This window comes from Metopolophium dirhodum, chromosome 4 (genome assembly GCF_019925205.1).
Source record: "Metopolophium dirhodum isolate CAU chromosome 4, ASM1992520v1, whole genome shotgun sequence".
In the NCBI taxonomy this organism is placed as follows: Eukaryota; Metazoa; Arthropoda; class Insecta; order Hemiptera; family Aphididae; genus Metopolophium; species Metopolophium dirhodum.
Genome location: NC_083563.1, coordinates 36,499,872 through 36,525,123, shown reverse-complemented (window position 1 = coordinate 36,525,123; position 25,252 = coordinate 36,499,872). Strand labels below are relative to the sequence as shown.

At 28.0% G+C, this 25,252-nt stretch overlaps 1 protein-coding gene across 4 annotated transcripts in view; it reads left to right on the top strand.

Moving 5' to 3' along the window:
• Positions 1 to 400: 400 nt before the first annotated feature.
• Positions 401 to 25,252, top strand: part of LOC132942492 (small conductance calcium-activated potassium channel protein 2) — a 190,392-nt gene continuing 165,540 nt past the window's right edge. For all 4 annotated transcript variants that reach the window (XM_061010916.1, XM_061010913.1, XM_061010914.1 and 1 more), the window contains exons 1-2: positions 401 to 481; positions 21,450 to 22,300. In XM_061010916.1, the coding sequence (XP_060866899.1) occupies positions 21,494 to 22,300 (807 nt within the window). In that variant the 5' untranslated portion in view covers positions 401 to 481; positions 21,450 to 21,493. The remainder of the gene's footprint in view (positions 482 to 21,449; positions 22,301 to 25,252) is intronic.

The following is a 25,252-nucleotide window of genomic DNA, read 5'->3' as shown; positions in this document are numbered from 1 at the left end:
TTTCACTGTTCCACGATAACATTTTTTAACGCATTTCAAAATGCTCGTATTATTTTTATATCTATATAATATAATATATAATACTATAATACTATATTTAAATTGTCTGTGGTTCTGGTCTCCTCTTCACGTGATTCATGTCTGTATATACATATTCATATTCTCTTGTTATCCTTATTACTTATTGTTTTTATTTTGTAAGCAGACTGAATATATTTAAATAAAAAAAAAAAATACCTAATATTATTTTTACTGCAACTAAAAATAATTAAATATAATCTGTTACAAACTGCAAAAAAAATTTAATATAACTCTTAAATTAATGGCGTATAATGTACATGATAATGTATACATAATAATATAATGGTACTTAAATAGTTCAATTTATTTTTTTTTACAGATATTATAATATAAGAACCATGTGACAAAAAGATACAGAGTCTCACGCTGCACTGTTTACTCACATCTGTCAAATGATTAAGTGAGTTTTTAATTTACCTACTATTTTGCAAGTTTAATTTTACTATTAAATACAAAATTTTGTGGCACATTTAGGTAATCTCAAATTTTAGGTATACGTTTAAATTTTTTTTAGTTATTTTTTCAATTTAATATTATACTATGATTACTTATACAACAACATGGAAATAAAATATAAGTATTTTTCGTTTTATCTGTATGAATTTATAATTATCATAAAATATTATGTTCCAGATATATTGTTGTTTTATAATTTAACTATTTTATAATATTATAATAATTTACATTACATCAACAGAAAAAGGCTGGGCTAGTAGATATTTTAATAGATTATATTTTAAGTAGGTAAACGAAATATCGTTTAAGCCCATCGTTAGATAATTTATTACATAGTAAGTATTATCTATAATGTTATTTTTTCCGGTATCGTGAATATTATTTCCTTCATTAAAACTTCTGATTTTCTTGTTTAACAACGTTTATAAATTGTAAAATTTAAAATCATATTTTTGCTGTAAAGTATTATGATGTAATTAATAAAGGCAAGTTTTACAACAACAATTTTAATAATCATAATAATATTTAAATAGGTAATTAAAATAATTTTATAAACTATTATTTGCGTTGCATTTTTGTAAATAGTCCATCTGACTACAAGCATCAATCGAGATTTTTAAACAGAAATCTAAACAGTCTAAGTATACAAAAACTTTGTATTCTTGTTGAAGTTAAGCCAAACGTGTTACTTATAGAAAATGAAGTGAGTTTTCTGGTCAATCATTTCAAAATAATGCAATAAACTATATTCTAAACAATGAGTTCACTTGCTCAATATTATTCTACAGCACACAGTACTTACTAACTATAAATGTATCTACAGAACAATTATAAATCTAATATTATTTGTTGACACGGTCACACTTTACCCCGAGGCACTAACCCAAACATATTAGGACAGTTTTCTATTTTATTGTTGTAGAGTTTAAAATGTATATTATATAAAAATATAGGTAAATTATGTATTGGTTAAATTAATTTAAGTTCAAAGCTCCGGTGATAATAATAAATCACGTCAAAATAATTTTGTAAAATAAAACAAAATACCCTCTAGCCTCGACCATATACAAAATCACTCATCATGAAATAAATAAATAATTTGTGTATTGCAGTTTGCAATGGATTTGGTGAGACGAATGGATAGATTGACCCGAACCAACGTCATTGACGATTGAAATTACAATCGTATTTATGGGTGCGTTATTGGTTAACTTGAATTTTTTTTGTTGTAATTTTTAAGATTTATAATAACTACGACTTGAATTACTAAGATAACCCAGTCACATAAACATTAAACACAGTCATACAAATATCAAAATATCTACATAATCACATTACATTTTTAAAACATTACACTATAATAGATAGGTACTTTAAATATTACGTAATACATTGAAGAATGATATAAGCCGTTATTAACGATTAAATGTACCTATAGCATATGATTACCTACTATAATGGGTAGAAGAATATAAGTAATTATTACAAAATATAGCAAAATAAATAAACCCTATAAATGAAAATACTAGTTATGACGTTTGGTTTTATATAAGCAGAGAATCATAATAAAAGCTTTTTTTGGATTGGCGTATAATTTATTTGACGTTGTTATTTGCTATTCGAAGAACTTTATATTATGCGAATAATTTGTTTACATTAGTTTCCTCGTGCATAATATATTTTCAGTTTTCTTTTTCAAACATTCGTGTACGCCTTTTCATTTCTGACTTTGCATTGAAAATAAAAATAAATAATCGCATGTTAAATAGAAAAAAAGGTGGGTAAGTGGATGTCGCTCCGCTGTACAGTAGGTTACAAGTGGGTCACTGTAATGGATGCTGTTAAATTTGAATTCAATATTATAATACCTATCATTGTATAAGAAAAACGATTCTGAGCGAAAACAGTCGGTCAGCCTATGATATTACCAAGTATAATTGATGACATCATTGTCAATAAAGTAATTCATATATAACCTATTTACGTGGAGCATTGTTTTAAATTTTCAATCCTTAGCTATAAAAGTTGAACATTTTATAAATTTTTAACAACAAAATAATTATTAAATTTTAAATTTGATAAATTTTGTCAAAATTTGAACTTTAAATGTTCATAAAAAAAAATTGTGCATATGTATTTTTAATATTTTTCAACTGCTATTGTAACAATGTATCAGGAGCCTTGCATTCATTTGTCCCGCTTTTTTACCCAACAAATAAAATTTTATTGATATTTATAGAAAAAAAAACTAAAAATATTGAAAACTGACAATGTCCATTAACAGCTCAAAAAGAATCAAATTATTTTCAAAATTTTATCGTTTATAGAAAATGCTTATATAAACATTCAGTGAAATTTTCAAGTATCTACAGTCATTTGTTTTTTAATTACAACAAAATAAGAAAATCGTTATATAAGAAATCGAGTGGATATCAAATAGTGTAAAAATATGAATTTCAAATGCTCCTAAAAATTTGATTTGACTTTCTTGTAGACATTTTTTTTTGATAAAGGTAGACAAACTTATCTATAATATTGTATTACATTTTCAAATATTAGATCTAAAAAGAAAAATTTTTATGAATTCTCAACTCAAAATAATCTGTTAATTTTCGTGATTTTTTCGTATTTTGTCAAGATTTGAATTTTAAATGCTTATCAATAAAAACTGTGACTAAGGATTTTAATATTTTTCAAATATCATAGTAACAATGTAGTAGGAGCCTTGTATTAAGTTTTCAAGATTTTTTATACAACAAATAAAGTTTTATTGACATCCATAAAAAAAAAAAATGGAAACTGAAAATGTCCGTAAACAGCTCAAAATAAGTCAAAATGTAATGGTGTATAGAAAATGCTTATATAAATATTCAGTCAAAATGTCATGTCCCTACGATCATTTGTTTTAGAGTTTCACCAAAAACCAAAATCGATTTTCTCAAAAACAGATTTTGCGTAAAAATTCCCGTTTTTCCTTAATTTTTATTTTGTTTTTCACGTCGCTTTTGAAAACTACTGGGAAATTTTTACTTTTGATCCCCCCCCCCCCCCCCCCGAAGTACCAACTAGACTCACTTTTCTATCAGAAAAGTTACTGTTGAAGGAAATCCAAACACTTTTACCGTCTTAAAAAGAGATGACAGACACAAAAAAAAAATGAAAAAAAAAACACACATCATTGTAAAATCAATACATTCATCGCTTTGTTCAGAATCTAAAATATGTGTTGCTGTTAAGTTAAAAGAGTAAGATTTAGACAAAATATCATTCCGTTAGATGCAAAATATTTATATTGTTACAAATTATTCTACGAATAAACCACAATTTACAATTACCCATACCATTAATCTAAGGTTCCTCTTAATAAGTACAATTTTAAATAATACAGTATACTCTCATTTATTTGCCATTAATTTGAAACATTTGATGTACATACATATTATATAAATGTACTATAACTTTAGGTCATTACTCGTAACCAATTTTATTCAAATTCAAATCTGTGTAAATTATTTAATTTAATTAAAATAATAATTAATATTTAAAGTTTCAAGATATTTAATGTTTTCATAAATGTTATCAATAACTACATACTAATAATATTAAACTATTAAAAAAAAAATCCATGTTCAATTTAAATCAATAACTTGATACATGTCGTATCAGACATGAACAATTAACATATTATTGTATTTACGACTACGTCACGCAGTAGTATGTCTTTTCCTTTGAGCAAAATTATTGAATAGAAAAGTTAGACATATTAATCTTAGTAATCCAATTTGTAAATACGATGTAACGTATATTAATTTATTTATGTATAAAATAATAAATATATGTTTATGAATATATCTTAATATCAGAATGGCATTCACCTCAAAAACAATATTGATTACAAAAGTTTTGGATCCTTAATTTGAAAAGTCGGCTCTTGTCATCGTCATTGGCCCGGGGTAAAAAATGATCAGAAAGTTGAAACATAATGGTTCTTTGCTTAGTAAAGTTGAATGAGAATTCTCAGTGTTTTTTTTTATCTTATTTTAAGTTAAACTTAAATTTTGACAACTGTTTACACACAATATTTGTATGTTCGTTCATCAAAATATGTATTTCATGATATGATTAATAATTTTTCAAATGGACCTATATTCTAATATTAAAATGTATATTAAAAAATAATAATAAAAACTACAAACGAAATAATGTATTTTTATTTTGACTTAGTTAATAGGTAAATTATATTTTGAGCCACGTTAAAATAATTTATAATGAAAATATTTATAATAAATGGAATAATAATATACATTTTAGTTGTACATTTAACATTTATATTAAATATTATATATATTTCCAACTATATAATTCACGTACAGTACATTATAACACTATAGCTATAGATTATAGTTAATTAATGTGATTTTATTTCACAGTAAATGTATTGTTTGTACATAAAACTATCAGACTGAATACTGAAATTTTTATTTTTATCTTTAATACTGTAATATATGGTTTTCCCAAAAGAGTAAAAATCTAATGATGTTCTAATATCTTGTATTTTTCTGAAAAATTGTATTACAGTAAGTGCTACGTAAATTATTTAATCGTTTGTATTTTAAAATTAATTACAAATTAAGAATTAAATGAAGTATTTTTCATAATGCTAAGTATAAATGTTTCTGTTGAACTTGTACATTTTAGGTTCTTGATAAACAATGATGTGTATATTTTTTTTAACATAAGTCAAAAATATTGAAAATGTAATACAATAGGTTACACGTTTTGATTAAATTTATGAAAATCACGAATAATTTTAGATTAATTTTTAATTAAAAGTTCATTAATTTTAATACCTTAGATTTTACAATTTAATACAAGATTCCTCATAAGGTTTTATTTTACTGATATTTTGGAAACTAGTTGAACGTAATGCCACTTACATTTTCTTCTGAACATAATATATTCAAATTTTAATGACACAATATACTTATACGTATAACAACGATTAATCATTAAATTATATTTGTAATTTTTTTTATGATTCAAAAACTTGAGAAATGTTAATTATTATGCATTGAGGACCTGTTCTCCCTTGGATTAACGACGATCCGATTGGGCGTTACCAACAAGTAAAAACGAAGACTGTACGGAAATATTACAGTATTAAAATACATCTAGAGAAGTTTCTATTACATCCGGGGTTCCCCTTGGTGGTAATATTTATCTGTTATTCTTTATTTTATTCATTAATGGCATCAAGTTTTCAGTCAAATTGGCTAATGTTAGTTTATTCGCAGATGCGGGATGACTATCACTCTATATGCAGGTTGAATCTGCAAGAGACCGTGTAAGCTTTAAACGTTCTTAATGCCTTTGTTAGCTGGTTTACAACAAATAATGGCCTTCCTTTTAATGTCAGCAAATGTAAAATTATTTATTTGTTTCTCGTATTTATAGACATCTAGTCTTCAGCTCTATATTTTTTGACTATTTAATCAATGACTCTGCAGTCTGCGCTACTTGGGGCCCGTTTTACAATCGTTAAACTAAGGTTAAACCACCGAATTCGGCTGGTAAAATCAGTGGGTTAGGCGTAACCGAGGTTTAAACTATGATTGTAAAACGGGCCCTTAGAGTGTCCTCTCTACGTGACCTATGTGTAAATGTATGTAATTATTTACTGTTAATGATCATATTCAATTTATAATCCTGATTCCTGAAATTGTCCCGTCTTATTGGTTTCGTATGACGTCTCGTATGTCTCAGTATGTTCCTCCATACTTCCAAGTTCACAAACATAATTATCCTTTTTAAACAATTATTTTGTCAGACCCATCTAAGATACTACAGTATAGAACGTAGTTTGGAACCCTTATCATAAGAATTATACTTAAAATATTGAAAAAGTTCAACATCAGTTTCAACTTTACCTGAAGTTTTGATCAAACTTTCCACCTATATAATACACCATAATTATAATTACGAGTTGATTAAAAATTTGTAAATTATTGTGAACTTACCTGTGATTTTTTCGGCAGTACACGATTGATATAAGAGATTATTAGCTAGAAAGTAATTAACAAATATCATGCCAGTAGTTTTAAAGTACATTATTTAATTAAGTTTAATTGAATTAAACTCAATACAAATCTCTAAGCCGATAATACAGAATATACATTAAATGTAAGTAATGTAAGTACCTATAGATTATAGACTATAGTAGTCCTAGACTAAGGTCCTTCGTTAAACGTTGTTTCGCTATACTACGTCGTAGAATTTAAAATCCCTGTGTTCCGTTTAACAGTAAGACAGTTTCAGTACAATTTCATTTTTAATATCAGTTTGTAATTCAATTTTTGTCATCTTGCTAGAGTGTAGTGCATGTACAACTATTACAGAATCCAAAAGTTTTTTTTAGATTTTGCCGTAATTGATTTTCTTGGCATCCATATCATACGTAGGTACGCGGCTTACCAGATTGACGTAAGTCGTCATCTAGATGGCCAACGTATTTCTCGAGGTCGAGGGTGGAGGTAGGTACGACTCCTTGGATGTGGTGTGACCTGGGTCCGTGGGTGGTCTGCAATCGTCGGTCGCCGCACTCAATGGCTATCTATAATACACTGTGCCTATCTTTAATAAATAGATACTATGTGCAACTACGCACCACTCAGGCGTTTCAACCCCTTCATGCGGTCGACACCTGTTATAATCCGGGTAGGAGAGGGGGGGGGGGGGGGGTCGCGATCATATTATATATGCTAGGTATTATTTATTACGTATAATATTTCACTGTGTTACTTATTGACAGGAACACGTTCCAATTAAGTGCGTGTAAAAAGTGTACCACTTTCCGTTTTTTTGCTTAACGTTGTGTTTTTAGGAACCTTACCTCTAGGACTTGCTTCACAAGTTTGTACGGGTTTCATATTATATAATTCATCATAATTATATTACACATTATACATGGGGACATACTAAATATTGATTAACTACCATTAATAAGCAAGTATAATAGCCTATGGAATATTATATCATTAAATATTTATGTGGGTATACATATATCGTATATTTAACTATTTATTTTTTTATTTTATTTTATTTATAGTCCTCTATTGTGGACGCCTAGGAAACTATATTGTAATTATATTTATTATATAAGTACAAAATACTTATTATAATAAAAATAAAAAATAAATTTAAATATCTTTAAATCATTAAAATCCATAAATTATGACAAAATTAAATTGATATAGTTTATTCTTAAAAAAATATAATAATACGTTTTTGTTCTCTAATAAAGTATGTAAATTTTGTAATTAAATCTGGTATACAATTAATTCCAGTTTAGTGTTTATCAGAAAATTGTCCAACACTTCATTACCCACCAATCTATGTAAAATGTAAATTGTGACGTTTATTTTTAGTAATTATTATCATAATTTCTGGCGCTTATAAATAAAACAGAGCAAAGGTTCTAACAATATTTGGTATCTTGATTATTTAATGAACTGATGGAAAAATACAAAAAGACAAAAGTCATTAAAATATTGTTGGTAAGCGTTGTTCATTAGACGCTTGAAAATGTACAACATCATAATAATTCATAGAATTACCTTTTCATCAATCATTACCTATTTCGGCTCCACAATAATGGACATCGTTTATATCTTTCTAGTCTTTAACTTTAAAGAAAGAAAAAAAAGAAAAAATACCAAAAGAGGAAGCCAAAATGCATTAAATAAATACGCTCTGACGAGTAATCGAAAAACACGCATGTGGTTCTTTGAACATATGACAGGACACATTATTTTTTCCTACTTCTGTCTTTTATAGCCATGATTCAAAATCAATAAATTTCAACCACAAAACAACGCTCTTGAATGTCAATTCATTGATGACGTATTAATACAAAAATAATTTCATTTAAAATTATTATATTTTTCCGAATTTGATAACTTGGGTCGATTTAGCTGGTCATGGCGATTTATAAGTAGAAGAAAATCATACATACGATGGGTTGGTGGTGAATTAATGGTGCGTAATATATATCGCATATATTTAACATATATACTCATGAGATTTTGGCGTAATGTTCATATTAAATGCCTCTAGCTAACAATGGTATCTTCTGATTTTCAAGTTGTTTGGCGAGAACTAAAGTGGCAACTAGCAAGTACTAAGCAATGTTATATTATTTTCTCTTTTCAGAGATGTTTATGATTAAACATATTATATAAGATATAACTAAATTTTAAACATATCCAGAAATACACAGTTGTATAACATATTTTCAACTGTATTTCAAAATTAAAATTGTTAACTGTAATACACTTTACGACATGAAGAAAAACTAGAGTAATTAATTGTATATTTACGATTGGACAAAAAGAAAATATTAATAGGAACACATCGTACGCGTATAATATGCCTGATCGGGCTGAAGTAGATTTACAACATTTTAATAAAAAAAACTTCATATTGAGAATAATTAGAATATTAATTGAATTTACAGCACCATTAATTTGAACCGAAAAAATGTAATTAAAAATAATGAATAAAAATAGGCACACAGTGAACGATAATATTGTTAAAAAAAAGTGTAGTTATTGGGCGAGGTACAAGTTTACCCATCGTATAATCTGGTCTACTGATTCAGTACAGTTAACTGATCAGCTTCGATGGAATAGAGCTGTATTATTAACAAACTTATATGGAATTGAAAGCGAGAACAAAATTCTTACATAAATCCAACAGTATTGAATCAACTATAAAAATATTTATGTTATAATAACTTTTTTATAGTTATTTTTAGATTTAATATTTTTATTTAAAATACGACTTCAGAGTACGATGGTATTTAACTAACCAAACGATATTGGTAGACTCACTACTTAGACCTCATTACGTTAAATAGAAATATACATTTCTCAGCAATAACGTTACGTTTTGAATCATGACATAATCGTGACAAAACAAAAGGACAATTATTCCTTTTGTTTTGTCACGATTGGTATGATGGACGGAAATGTTCACCTTATCGCATAATAATATAGTATACAAGACATAATAAATTATCATCTACTTAACTATTTAAGCTTTATATATTTACAAGATTTGACAAGAAAGTTAGAAAAAATAGACAGAAAATGTGCTTACAAAAAAAATATGCAACAAGGCTGATTCAAAATATTTTTGTCGCACCTATATTTTTTCTAGACCTAACACATCAGATACTTCGTATTATTGTTGAACTGTTAACGGTGATATTGGTTAGGTTATTTGTTGTGTAAAATGGTCAGCGTACCTATACCTACGCATAAAATAAATAACATGCACAATAAATTATTTATTGTATGTACATGTCAACCGTTAATATCAATATTATAACTAGGTATTAACTTTTAATAACGAACCTTAAAATCTTAAGGGTTACAAACAAACGGTCATGATAAAAGTTTCTAGAATTTCAACTCACGTGGCCTCGGGAGAGGAAAACTCAATAGTCAATAAGTTTTTATTATTAGTTTGAAAGCATGCGCTATATTATTCTGAAGCCGTTATTTTTCCTGAGCGTTAAGAGCACCCGTCAGAGTTGAACAATTGAAACAGTTTAATATAATACTCCACTACATATAGGCATTAACGGTATTGCAAATAATGTGATACCTATAGTTCTTTATTTTGAGTACACTGTCTATTTAATATTATATATATTGTATACCTTCGGTAGGAAAACTCAAAACTATATAAACGAAATAAAATTACGCACCTACATCCTGCTTTTATAGTATAGTCAAATCCAAAAACCGTCGTGGCGCACTCACTAGTCCAAATAAAATTGATCATCATTTACCGATGGAATTTATATTTGTTATTTCTAACGTAATCAATAATTATTTTTGTCACTATTTAAAATCTGTTGATAACCATTGCATTATTTATGTTATGTATATCACTAAAATAAAAGACGTTATAATTGTGATACAGTTGATTCATTTAAAGCCATACATATAAATAATAATAATTTATTCCATACCGTAAATTTTTATTTTATATTTAAGTTACCTATACTCAATTCATAATGAAGTATCAGTCAACTAAATTTAGCGAAAGTTAAAATTTTAAATTCAAAAATAATGATAAGATACGTTTTTACACTATTACAATTTACTGTATCGGTATTGATCACATAAAGCAGAAAATTATTTTTAAAAAAAATGTAATTATTGAAATATGCTATCTATGCAGCCTGTCGCTTGTGATTCTTTTCTCCAAATGATAATATTTATGCCCTTAATAATAATTGTATTCGTGTATAGTTAATTTAAAAATTTCCTTTGTATACAAAACTCATCCAAAACTTATTTTTTATAGAACCTCAGAAAAATGTATCACTACTCTATTTTGTTTTCACGAAAATCTGTCATCGCTCGTTTTGAAATTATTTTAAACAGTTTTTAGAATTCCTTCAAGTAACAAGAAACATAATGGTATAGACTATGGGTCGGTAGTGTAAAATATGAAATATGTTCAAATAGTGTCAATAAAATCTTAGGTTATTACGAAATTTTGTCTAATATAATTTATATAATAATTTTGTATGCTAATTTTTATTTTAAACCAATACACTAAAATTAATATTGGAGTATGAAATACATGCACATATTCATTTTTTTTTTATTACAAACTCATAAAAGATTTTACCCATAACACAATAATATGACACTATAGAAAAACGTCATTGAATGAGTGCATGAATGCCAAAATTCCTAATATCACCTTCAACTGTTCTGTTTTAGGTTATAATATGTTTAAAAGTCAATGGGCGTATTAAAAAATATGAAAAAAACATCGAGTCAATTTACAAATAAAATTATGTAATAATGTAAAATTTTAATATTATACAAAATACAATAATAAATTATTTTTAAAAATATCAAAGATTCTTCATCCCGTGAAATATGTCATGTTCTTATTTTCAAAGGTATCATAATCACTTGCTGTTCACAACTCAGAAGTAGAATGTGAAATTAAATTTAGGTTTAAAAAAAAACCCCGTTAATATTTGATATTACATCGACCATTCAAATTATAAACCATTTAAACGAAGGTCTTTGGTGTAAATTTGTCACCAGCATTATATCACCGTCATTATTTAGAAAGCAAGCAACCATAAATTTAATTTATAAAGAAATGGATTAATTAATTTAATTTAATATTCAAATTAATGAAACAATATAATTTAAAAAAAATAATAATAACAAACCGAATATTTCTTTAAGTATTTCCCATTTTGACAAAGTGTGAAGTTAAAATGTCTTCTAATTTTACAAATGTTATCATAATTTAATCTTCAAACTCATTAAAAAATTAATAGAAACTGTTTCTATTTTCGATATTTGTATAGTTACTACTATAAGTAAAACGTAAGAAGAATTTCGTTTAAAATGGTTAAGGTTTTTAGTGAGCATAACATTTGTACCAACATTTATTGAAAAAATGTCGTTCGTATTTGTATTATAAGTAGCACGCTACTAGATATTTTTCCTCTGCAAGGAAAATTTAAGAATCATCGATTTGTTTTTAGATATAGTGCAGCGGAAAAATATATAGTAGCATGCTATATTTTTTTATGAATTTAATTTAATTTAATTGTTTTTGTTCTTGTTGTTGATTTTTGTTTCTATAGAAATAAACAAAACGTTACGAAAATTGGCCTCGCGAAAATCGGTTGGAAAAAAAAATAAGTACCCTGCCTAAAAACATCTATGTTAAGAACTAAAAGCATTCGACAGTTCCAAATAACTAAAAACAGCTTAAAATAAGTTTAAATATTTGTTCATTGTTTATAGAAAATGATAAATTAAGTAATAATTAATAGACTGTTCCAAGTTTCTACGATTAATTTATTTTGAATAGTAACAAAATTACAAAAATGGTTTGAGATTAAATCGTTATTATACGTTTGACATATTATTATTTATTATTTCGTTAAAATTTGACTGCTTGAAATCTAAAAATGGTCAATTTTAATATTTGTGTAATTAAGTTACATTTTATATAAACAAATAATTAATCATCTCTTACAAAAAACTTAACAAGTTTATGTTTAAGAATTAAAATCAGAAAAACCTAAGAAAAATATTATTTTAGAATTTAATAATTGACGTTGAAAAAATAACTACCAAGTGTATTATTTTTGATAAACAAATTCAATACATTTTGATGTAAATTAAATTTGATTAACCGATGTTCATCTGCTGGGTAATTTTATTTTTATCACACAATGGATTCCCATTAGTTTTAAATCTAGTCTTGTTATCATATTAGGTATAACTGCATTTTTTAACGTGAAATTCTGTCAATCGAACATAAAACAAAAGTCATGTTTGCGTGCTATATCATCGTTTGTATATGACCCACTCCCAGTTAATGATTCAAAGCACGCGATGCCTACAAACATTGTATTAATATTTTACCCAAACGAAAACCACAAGGGAAAGAAGTTAAGGAAATAAAGTTATCAAAATTAAAAACAAAAAAAAATTATTTGTAGTAATATTTAAGTGATAGTGTTAAAAAAGGTAACTGCATTAAAATGTAATACGAATAGAGGATGTATATTATAATATGGGCCAAAACAAACGATAATAGTATTTAATAGATTAATTTCATTCAGACATATTCTAATAAATGTATTTATAGATTTTCGCTTTGAAATGTTTAATGTATGTCTATTAACTTTAATTTCATTTATAATATGTGTATGTTTATTATTATCTATCGTGTATAATATAGGGGTAGCATGCGTACATATAATATAATGGCTAATATTTTTAAACTTTGTTGAGTAGTAAAGTATTTTTTAACTAATTTTTCGTTGAATTAAGGTATTAATAACATTTAATTTGTATATTAATTAGTTTGAAATTATGTTAACGAGTAATCATGAACTTAACTTCAATATTTTCAAATGTCCTATCGATTTTTTTTTTTTTATCGTTATTTAATAGTCACATGACACTCAATAAGTATAGTACATAAAATACAAGAATTTGAAAATAATATAGTTTACCTATGAGTATATTTAAACATTCCAAAAATCAGAATTTGAATAAACTTATTATTAAAGGAAAAAGGGGGATGAAACATGCTTGGTGAATTATATATTTATAAGTTATATTTATATTTAAACTTTAAATCATGGATTTAAGTGTGATTTTTTTTTACATTACAATTATTTAGATTTTAAGAACAAATGTATCTTACACATGAATTAAAAATAACTCTATTGATGAATATTCCAAATTGATTTTATTGAGATAATTTAAAATAATATAATATTATGTCTTAAGAGAATGCTACCTATAGTGTGCTGTTAGTTTTGATATTAGAGTGATTTGACCTATTATAATTTTTTTTGGATGATAATATTATCTGTGCTTAAGCGTTGAATATTTTCGATATTTTAATTTTTAAGCGAGCTATGACCATTTCTAATTTTTGATATTTCACATACCCATATCTTGCTCGAAAATGAAAATTTCAAAAAATCGGAAACGCTTAAGCACAGATAATTGTCTCACCTAAAAGTTTTATAATAGGTCAATTCACTCAAGTATCAAAACTAACAGCACACTATTGAAACTAGTGAACGACAATTTGTCATGTCGTGCGTGTGTAAGACGGAGACAACAAATGTATGGATAGCTGTAAGTTGGTAAAAATAAAAATCAGTTTGTGTTTATAAGTAGTTGGTTAATAGTTGAGTTTTTATACATATTTTTTATAAAATTAAATCTTACTAAATATGAAAAATATGCGTGCGTCTACTTATCTGTAGGTAGGTACTCTGAAAATTATATCTTCGGGTGAAAGCATATTATAAATAATAATAATTTAGAAGAATAAATAAACAAATTTTTTTATCGAACATACAATCTGATACCTACACTGTATAATGAATACCATTTTAAGTTTAATTATAAAATACAATAGTATTTCTCTGTTAATTAAATACAATATATGCGTCCCTTGTACCTTGTACGTATGTTTCTTGTAATTTTACTTATTCATCTTGATATGAATCACGGATTATATTTTGATAATATACGAAATTGATAACGAACTAGAACTTAACGCCACATTTCTATGAAACAAACTCAAAATAGTTTACTATATTTGTTGTATTCATTTGTAATTGTATATTATTATAAGATGATTTTATATAAAAAATATCAAAGTTGCATAACTGTTAAAAAGTATATTTTTTTAAATGTTTTATTATTATTTTTTTTTTTATATTATATTGAATACTTTTCGATTTGCAGACACAAGTATGTTGGTAAAATATACTTTATTCTTTACCCGTGTTACGAAACTTTCATGTTCCTTTTTTATATCTTTCATATCGCGTTCCTAATAATATATCTTCATCGACTTGGTTTAATATTATGTTTAATCAAAAATACTCTGAAGTTTTTTCATATTATATTGACTGAAACTCTTATTCATCAAAAGTTTTAAAAGTAAATTTCTGTTTGCCTTGGCCTTCTATTGATTACATTCAAAAGGATCAAGGTACTCTTGAAAATATATTAAAGTTTTCGATATGATCGATTGTGTGGCCATTTATTTACACAGTACAGATGTCTATTTTATACACAGTATTCAAAGTATAACCACAGGATAAGTCTGAATAAACATTATCGTAGAATGGTCACAATGTTTCATTAGTCCTATGCAATGTCTCTCTTGTAAATTTGATGATGATTATTAATATTTCCTTTGGTTTACAAAATAACGAAACATTATGAAAAATGTATCACGTCACGATTCCAACGTCACGTTTTAATTATTTAAATTTTATTTGAACAATCGTGCACCTAATTTAGCCATCATGGACACAAGACTGGCGTTACAATCCATTGTCAATAAATTATAAATTCTAGGTATTTACCTACCCGTGTTTGTATACTATACCTATTAATGATACAATTGGAAACAGAATTTCATAAGTTGTTTCAAAATGTTTCAAATTAAATTATAGGAACTCCTATAAGTACCTATAATTTGTGCCATAAATAAAACTCAAATATAATATATTTCTTTTAGAAATTACGACACGCTCTGTTGTACCACAGAATGTTTTTCTTACCCGAGCATCGTAAACTAGAAGTTCTTGAAGTGTTATGTTTCAGATCAAATATAAAAGCTACAATTTTATATAGGTATTCCATCAAAATGAATACTCGATGTGTTTATTCTAGGTAATATGCATATTTCTTTAAGATACATTTAATTGTTACAATACAGTTTTTAAAGATGATCCATTTTATCATTTTCGATAAGATTTTTTATTGGAATTCAGTAATTGAACAGGTTAGTACAACAAATGTACGTAAATTAACATTTTGATTAGTTTCGTTTAACAAATAACTCAGTTAATTATAATAACACGGAAAGCGTTTATAACATTTATTTTTATTTTTTTGCCAAATGTTTGAAAATATTTAATACTAATCAAAAACAAAGTTGTCTGACCATTTATAATATTTGAACCAAATAAAAAATACACTTTCATATCATCAATTGTGAACTACTAAATTGAAAAAAATCATCCATCTGACAGTTTAATCTTATCTAGCAATAAAATATAAATTATCATCATAATATTTTAAATAAAATTTTATAGATTTTTACACTCATTATTAAACCTTTAATAGCAATAATCGTTAATATACGAGTCTATATACTATAATATATACCTACAACTATTAATGAATTAATATTTGACGGTATATTATACGAAGTGTGAAGACTAAAAAAATATATTTTTTTAAATAAACAAACATTTGTTAATTAAATAATATACTTTAGCCAAATAAAAAGGTTAGATATAATATATCATGAGACATATTGTTAAATCTTTTGATTATTCTTTCTTAACAAATACACTTGATAATTAATTGTGTTTGTGAGCAGTGGCATGGCATATTTTCCAGAGATTAGTATTTTTGATCAATAGCAACCATATAACCCATATAGTATAGCATTAAAACGTGAATATTGTAAGTTCTAAATGTGGTTAAACTGCTTATAGCATGTATTATATGATGGAATAACATGGACACTAAACTGAAAATCTAAAGTGGGTTCGCAGTTGGTATCTAATTTAGTTCTAAGTTTTGTTCCAAAAAAAAATAAAATAATTCTTCAAACATAATACAAATTATACACTTAGTTACATAAGATAGTAGAAAATTAACATATTTTGTTTATTATCTAATTAAAAAAATATAAAAATAAAATAAACTATTCTTTAAACACCGTTTTAGAATAAATTTATATTTTTACATAATACGCTATTATTATTATTATAATTAATTTACACGCAACATGTTAAATATGTAAGATATAAAACTGTAATGGATATCAGAAAGTAGGTATGTAGAAACGCTATACAAATTTTAATTGTTTTCGCGTGTTCAATACTAAAAATGAACAATTTTATTTTATTATTCTGCATACAATTCGTTATTTTATCATTTCATATTTCATTCACATTATGAATGCTATAAATTTTTTATGAATACTGTTCATTTAAATTATATAAAACTAAAATTTTTATATTTTATTTTTAAAACGTAATTTACTGCCTATATAACAATTGTGATGTAGATTTTTTTATTTAGTTTATCAACAATGTCCAACAAAAAATAATGTATTAATACAATATCATTATTACAATGTTGTAATGGTTCTAATAGTTATTATAGAATATTACCGTAAAAATTAATTTATTAGAAGATTAAAAATGGGTTTGAAAGTTACAGGATTTTTAAATCGTGCATAAAATGTAATAAATAAATAATTTTCCATATCGTTACACCATTTTTACTGTTAGGAAACTATTGATCAAAACTAACATTTCACAGTTCAAAATATATTATTTGTAATTATTCACAACGGATTAACATAAAAATTATAGGCAATGTGTTCACATTTGAGTGGTGCCAAAATGTAAAACAATATTACGAATGTCTATACATCAACTTAAACGTTAGAACCTTTAATCGGGGAAATGGATTAATATAATATGTATTAAGATTTCACCTTAGACACCAAAGTGTACTTCAGTGAAAAGTTCGTTGGCAACCGCTGTTAGGTATTATATAATATTATCATCTCTATACCATATTTCAGTTATATAATTGGAGAATGGAATCTAGGCGGAACTAAATTGGACCGATTCACCCTCGTGATAAAACTACCGATATTTCCGGTTTTCCGGTGCGGTCGTCGTTTTCATTCAAATGTCGTTGAGTAGGTAACCCTTGTATCAGAAAAATAAAGTATACAGAGTTGAATGCCCTCTGTTTTCATGTTTATTTATATAAAAAAATATTACGTGAATTTATATTTCTACATGTTATTATAAAAAAGAACTTCTGCAAGCAGAGAGCTTAGTAATTTATAAAAAAAAAAGAATGTTTATAAGAAAGACTCAACGTTACAAAAAATAATTTAAATAGGTAATATAACTATAGCTATACATTCAATGACGTCGGTGGATGATAATTTATATTGTCGTTAATTTTATAATATTAAAACAGAAGTAAAACACGTTCCAAACACCGCCAAAGTGTTTCAATTAATTTATAAAAAAGATGGTCATAATAAGAAGATTGATTTTCAAAAAAAAAGTACTAATCATTTATACCTCTATTCAAAAACATACCCCAACATATGTTATTGTTCTGCATGCGCCCCTGTGATTTATATTAAGCGTACCATCTCCAAATGGATTAATAAATTATAGGTACCTACCTACTATAAATTATAATAGGACGATGCGAAAATAAAATTGTCAGGAGTTATACCTACCTGGTTATATGAAATGTATAAAATATAAAAACGAATTCTTATACCATCGCTTGAGGCCGATCGGAACCATCGTCGGTGGTAAACGTGCACAGAGTTACGGTAATAACAATAATAATAACAACCTCCGTGCATAATATTCCTATATTATAATATGCAACACGATTGCGGAGGGACCGATCATCGTCTGAGCCGGTCCAGGGTGCTATTTCCATACATTATTATTATACATAAAAGTTGTTATAATAATGCTGGCAGTGCAATAAAAGTGGCGTTTATTATCTCGAACATTGGTAAGGGTGTAATGGAAAGATAGCGGGGGTGGATTGTGGTCTAAAACGGTCGACCGTGGCACGTGATTGGCTAAGCGTTTACATGCAGAGCCGGGCCTCGACGGTATTATTTTTATCAATGCTAGTCAAAATTTCTTGAAATTGTAAATTTATCTAATGCGCTAAGTCGTATGCAGTCTCTATGCATAAGTAATCCGTCTCAAAACACCACGGTTAAAAAATATATGAAATTCAATTTTGCTAACTTTAGAGTTAGAAGTTAGAAGTTAGAAGTTATTGGCCGATTTAGGAGATTAATTAAGGGGATTCGATACCGTGATTTTTTGTTTTTGACTAACACACACGCAACATAGGATTTTAGACTGGTTCTTTGCTAATCACACCAATCGATCTAATGAAGCGATAAGAATTCTAAAAACAGATTTTAATTTGTCGTCAAGTCTAATTGAAATCGACTCTCCCATATTTTTGATTTGTTGATTTTAACTTCTCCAAAAATTAAAATACGACAATTTTTAAATACTTTTTTTTAATATGACATTTTTAGGAAATTGGGGGATCATATCAAACATGTGGGAAAATTGATTTCAAGTAGACTTGGCGAAAAATTCAAATCTGTGTTCAGAATTCTTATCGCTTCAATAGATCAATTGGAATGTTTGGCAAAAAACACGTCTAAAATACTATGTCACGAGTGTGTTAGACAAAAACAGAAAATTACGATATCGAATCCTCTTGAGTATTTACAAGCAGTTTTTTTTATAGAATAGATAATAGTCTCTAGAAGCCCACCATAATTTAATCGTAAATTACTGACATATTCTTTCTTCCTCCCGCTAGCAAATTTTTGTCTCAGACTTACAAGGAACTGGTTTCGTAATCTTTTGATTTAGTTTTCTTTAACCAAGCTAAGTGTCTAATGAGTGGCTTTTTTATACATACAATATTGTCATTTATGTTTTTTTTTTTACCCACTTTTCATATAATATACGATTTATTTTGCGTTAATCTATGTAAGCTTGTACATCGTTTGAAAAACCATTAAAAATTTTAAGTATTCTTTTAAAAAAATCATTTTTTGAGATTCTGAGCGGAGCGAGGGATATAGCGGTTTTACAATGGTGTTTTTTTTTTTTTTATCCTATATACACAATTTCTACAAGAAGGAGTGCTTCGATTTCAACATATTATAGTATCTTATCTTTTAGCAAATTGGATCAAGATGCTACTTTAGATAGGTCATTTTTCGATTTTCTCAATATTTATTTAATGCCACGTGAAAAACCACCGACAAATTACATAAAACCACTAAAAATGGGATTTTAGTTTATCACTATACCAACGAATAAAAATAATAATATTATAAATAGGTAATATATAAATTACTTTATTTACAATAATATCATCAAATATATTTAGTAATATCATACGCTGACTGACCGCCTTCGCTCAGAATCGTTTTCTTATACAATGACATTATATCATTGAATTCAAATTTAACACCATCCATAACAGTGACCCACGTGTAACCTACTGTACAGGAGAGTGACACCCACTTGCACACCCTTTTGATATTAAATCTAGAAGAAATTTGTCTTGAACAAATTAAATAGATATACATTTATGAATAAGTAAAGTTTGTGTTGAATTATAGTTGAACTTACTTTATTTTAAAAAAATTTAGAATATTTAGACTTAGGTAAGACATAGGTACCTACAAACATTGGTGCAAATCAAAGGGGTACTAAGTGTCCTGCTAAAGTCACCCTGAATTCTAATGCTGACGCCCCGAATCTTGTGATTTAAATAATAACTGATAATCTTGAATTTAAAAAAAAACTGAAAAATGAAAATAAAAAATAAGATCCTAAATTGAGTTCTTGATGTCTATCTTATGTTACGTACTGCAATTATTTGTATTTTATATACTGGCTTTAAAAATCTTTAAAATTAAATTAGATTTATTTGAGTTATTTAACCTATTTTTTTTCAATATTTGTACACGATCTTACGAGCCCTCGATTTCATAATATTATATTATAAAATATAGTGATAATTTAGTCACGTCGATTTTCGTACATATTTGTTGTTTTCAGAACTGGAAACCGTTTAAAACCACTTTCTAGAATTTTAGGGAAATGTATAATTTAAAATGAACCGATAATTTATTATTTTATTGCATAAAAATAAAATACTCAACCAGAATTAATTTTAATACTTTGTTTACTAGGTATACATAATATATATATAAAAAAAATAGCAAGTTAATATTGTTTTTTTTTTATAAAATAACAATTAAACCGGTTTTAAAAAACCATTAAATATAAGAACAATATATTATACTAGCCAACTTTTTATACCGAAAACAATAATATAAAATGAAAACAATTAACAGTCAACCAAAAAACGATCTTTTCGGTTTGAAGCTCTGCTGGTTGTTTCACGCTGCTTCTGCTCTATTGCTGTGTTGTCGCTGCACGTTATGCTTTTTTCTCTCTGCTTATCGCAATAAACAACGTTGAATGATACAACCTATAATAACCGTTGGGGGGTACCAAGTGCACAATAATAACAATGATAATATCGTGTCCGTGGGGGGGGGGGGGGTGGTGGATAAGGCGTGAAATGTTTGCGAAACATACCAAGTGTTACGATACATTATTAAATATCACTTTATTATCACTTTCACTGTATACACACGTTGTCTAACGATCGCCACGACGGTAATGATTTCAGGTGATCAGACGTGGGTGGAGAGCGGCGAGAAGCGTGGACGGACCATGTCCTCCGAGACGGCGCCGAACTGCAGTTACGGGAGCAGCGAGGAGACCGCATCGCTGCTGGTCAAGAGCCCGCCGCCGGTCGTCCGGTCCTCGTCGGTGGCGGCCGCGACCTCTTCCTCGGCCGCCACAGCCGCAGCTTCCGGCACTTCCACATCGTCCGGGAAGCCCGTGCTGACCCGACAGGACTGCACCACGTCGCTGATCCCGCACCACTACCGTGACCTGCGGAACGCCACGCCGACGCTCGGCAGTAGCGACGACAGCGGGCCGCCCAACGACGGCGGCGCGGCGGCGAGGTCGGTGCCTGACATCGAGCTGCACTGCCGGTACTTGGCGGTGTCCCGGTGCCAGTGCCTGCGACGCAAAAGCCACTGCATTTCACGGTCGGTGTCCCGCGAGAGCGTCCGTGGCGGTTGCGGCTCGGTAGGCGGCGGCGTCGGCGGGGCGGGCGGCAGCGGTGTCGGCGGAATGGCCGGCGCCGCCGGTTGCTCGGCGGTCGGTTACGGGTACGGTTACGGCGTCGGCGGTTGCGGCTCGATCGGCGGCGGCGGCGTCGGATCCGCATACGGACTGTCACCGCCGCCGCCCGTCCTGCTCACCACGTCGCCCAGCTCACGGATCATCAGGCAGAGCTCGCAGCCCGAGGCCACCGGCAACGCGTCAATGTGCTCTGGCCACTGTTGCCACAACATTCACCATCAGCCCAGCTCGTCGCTGCGACAGCTCCGCGACCCGGCCGACAATATAGCCATGATCGCGGCCGACTCCCTGCGGATAAATGGCGCGATCAGACAATTCCGACAGGTTGGATAATAACAGTAATACGATAAAACGCGTTAGGAGCTGTTGTCATTACTTTTTTCCCTCCCATTTTTTCAATTTTTTTTCTTTACTCGGCAACGACACGCGTCGTCACGCACATTATACTATTAAGTAACCGCATTATATCGCCACAAAACCTTATATACCTGTACCTAATTTTTATTTATACCACACCAGTTATAGACACACATCAGTGGTATATTATTATACATTTGCATTACTCCCCACCATCACCACCACCGCCAGTGGCGTGGTGAACATTAATAATATAAAAGGTCTAAACGGGTGCACTTGTCCGAACCCTGTGGGTTTAGGTACTAAACGTTTTGCCATGCCCGTTGTAAAAACATCACTCACTACGTCACTGGCCGCCTCTCCCCAACTCCCGTCAAAACGCTTTTTTTTTTACTCTTTTTCTCTCTCTTTTTTTATTTAGTGTATATTCGGTCGAATTTGTTGATGAAAGCTGTGATGACGACGCTTTACCCCTGCCTTAATACCCGATATAGTAGAATGCGACAACTAAGTAAACGTTTTAATCGCTTTAAGTTCATAACTCTAGGTTTTTACAACACTGTTTATTTTAAAATAGTCCAAGTACTATAGCATGGTCCTAGTAGTATACGTACCATATTTATTACGATTAATAATTTACAAACAATTGGGTTTCGTTGCATTTACAACCATTATTGATTTCAAAATGATTAGCTTACGAACATTTGCTACCTATAGTCGCCTTTTCTCCTTCGTCTGAATACAACCACCGACCTCATCAAACGCCATTTAATAATTCATAGCTACGTTGATAGCATACTAAATGAATCCAATACAAAAATAAAAGAATTTTCACAATTTAGGTAGGTATCTACTATTTTAGGATATACCTAAAGAATTCATATGATTTCATACATAGGTATGTAAAAAACTGTTAATTATTAAAAACGAAAACAAACCCCAATATAAAATTAGGCTAATTTAAAATTATAATCATTATTAATTATTCAAACTTATTAAGATGCATTATGTTAAAATAATCGTTCTTTAACTCAATTTGTTTCTGTATACGTATCTATGTAGAGTAATTATATAAATGATTATTAATACGAATATGACTATAAAACGCAAAGTATATTTGGTTTTTGAGAAAAACATAATTGAAATTCCATACTTAAATGTATACCTTGTGTGTATAGAATTCCATATTGTTAGCTATGATACTCAAATAATGAATTATCAAATTGCCGACCGGCGGAATAGAAATAATATATTTTTTTTTTATACTACCTAGCTAAAGTAAAATCATAGCAGAGCCTATAGAAAAAGTATTTCTTTCTTCTGCATGAGTAACAATAATAATAAAAATGAAAAGTATGATACAATTTAAGTGTTTCTGAGTTAAATAACTATACTTTCAAATGTATGCCAAGTTCTTAAGAAAAAAAAATTCTCTTAAGTTTATAATAATGGGTTTAAAGTGAGATACGCCATGTTTTTTTAAGTATCTAGGTAATGATAAATAAATGAAAACGACAAAGTGCTTTCATAGTGAGACTTTATTAAATAATAAATAGTCTCATCAAAAAATTAAATATTTAATAATAATTTATTTGGTTTATAAAATATAATTATACTTTGTTTATTTTTAGCATTTATTTATTCATTTATCTACAAATATATTTTAATTTTTCTGTCATTATAGTATACAATTTTATTTTAAGTGTCACAAAATAACTCTATGTATATAATCTTCATTTAAATATTAAAAAATATATATTTTGATAGGTCCTATATTGTATGATGGCTATATGACTTGATTTAATATCTAAAATATTTATTATTATGAACTATTTTAAAATAGTTATTAAAATTATATATAGTATATATGATAATCCATTGAAAATAAATTTAATGATGGAGGGATGGAAGGCAGGATGTGAAAAATACAAAAAAAAAATAATAATAAAGTATTTGACTATTATTCTATATAATTATTTATTTAGATTGACTGACTGATGGTAAAATGTAAAATATATTTAAATTTATATATAATGAGGAACGATTGTCATCTGTTTTGGTTTAATACAATTCTATATGTATAGGACATAGGTATTATAAAAGAACAGAATCAAACATTATACGAGGGTTTTTTAATTTAAAAATGTGGTAATTCATATTCAATCATCCATAACTGGGAAAGAACTTCATTGGGACACCCGTGGTAGATTTAATAGGGATGTTTGACACTGTACAGAAAATGTGAACTTGATACCTAATATATTCCATCATATTATATAGAACAGCATTTCAGCCCATTTAAAACATGAATATTAAACAGAAATCGTAAATCTACCAATTAAAACATGTTTCATTTACTTATCATGGCCTAAACTAACCAAAATTGCAAACCATAATCTTTTAGGAAGACTTTCTATGCTTTTCATATACCACTGAAATGTATATTTGGGATCCAAACAAGAATATCTTCGGTGCTGTTTGTGCTGTTTAGGAATTTATTGTACATTAAAATGAACGATTAAACAAGTCCAAGCAATTCATCAACAATAAAGAGAAATAACTTTTAAACTTTAGTAAAATAATAGTTAAGCATAAACCATGTTATAACTTACTATAATATTATGTAAATTATGAATTCATTATTAAAAAAAAAAAAAAAAAAAAATGAAACTTTATTAAATAATATATTAAATTTTGTTTAGCTTTATTAAATAACAAAAAAGTGACAAGAGATGAAATGTAATATTTATAAAAAGTAAAATCTCGTATACTATATATACATCAAACATGAATTCGCTTTATTTAATTCTCTGGAAAATTTTAAATTATGATATAGATACCACGATATGTTTCTATAGAAATAATAATTATATTATATCTGTAATAAATTAATCAATTATGTGATTTTCGTTCAATATT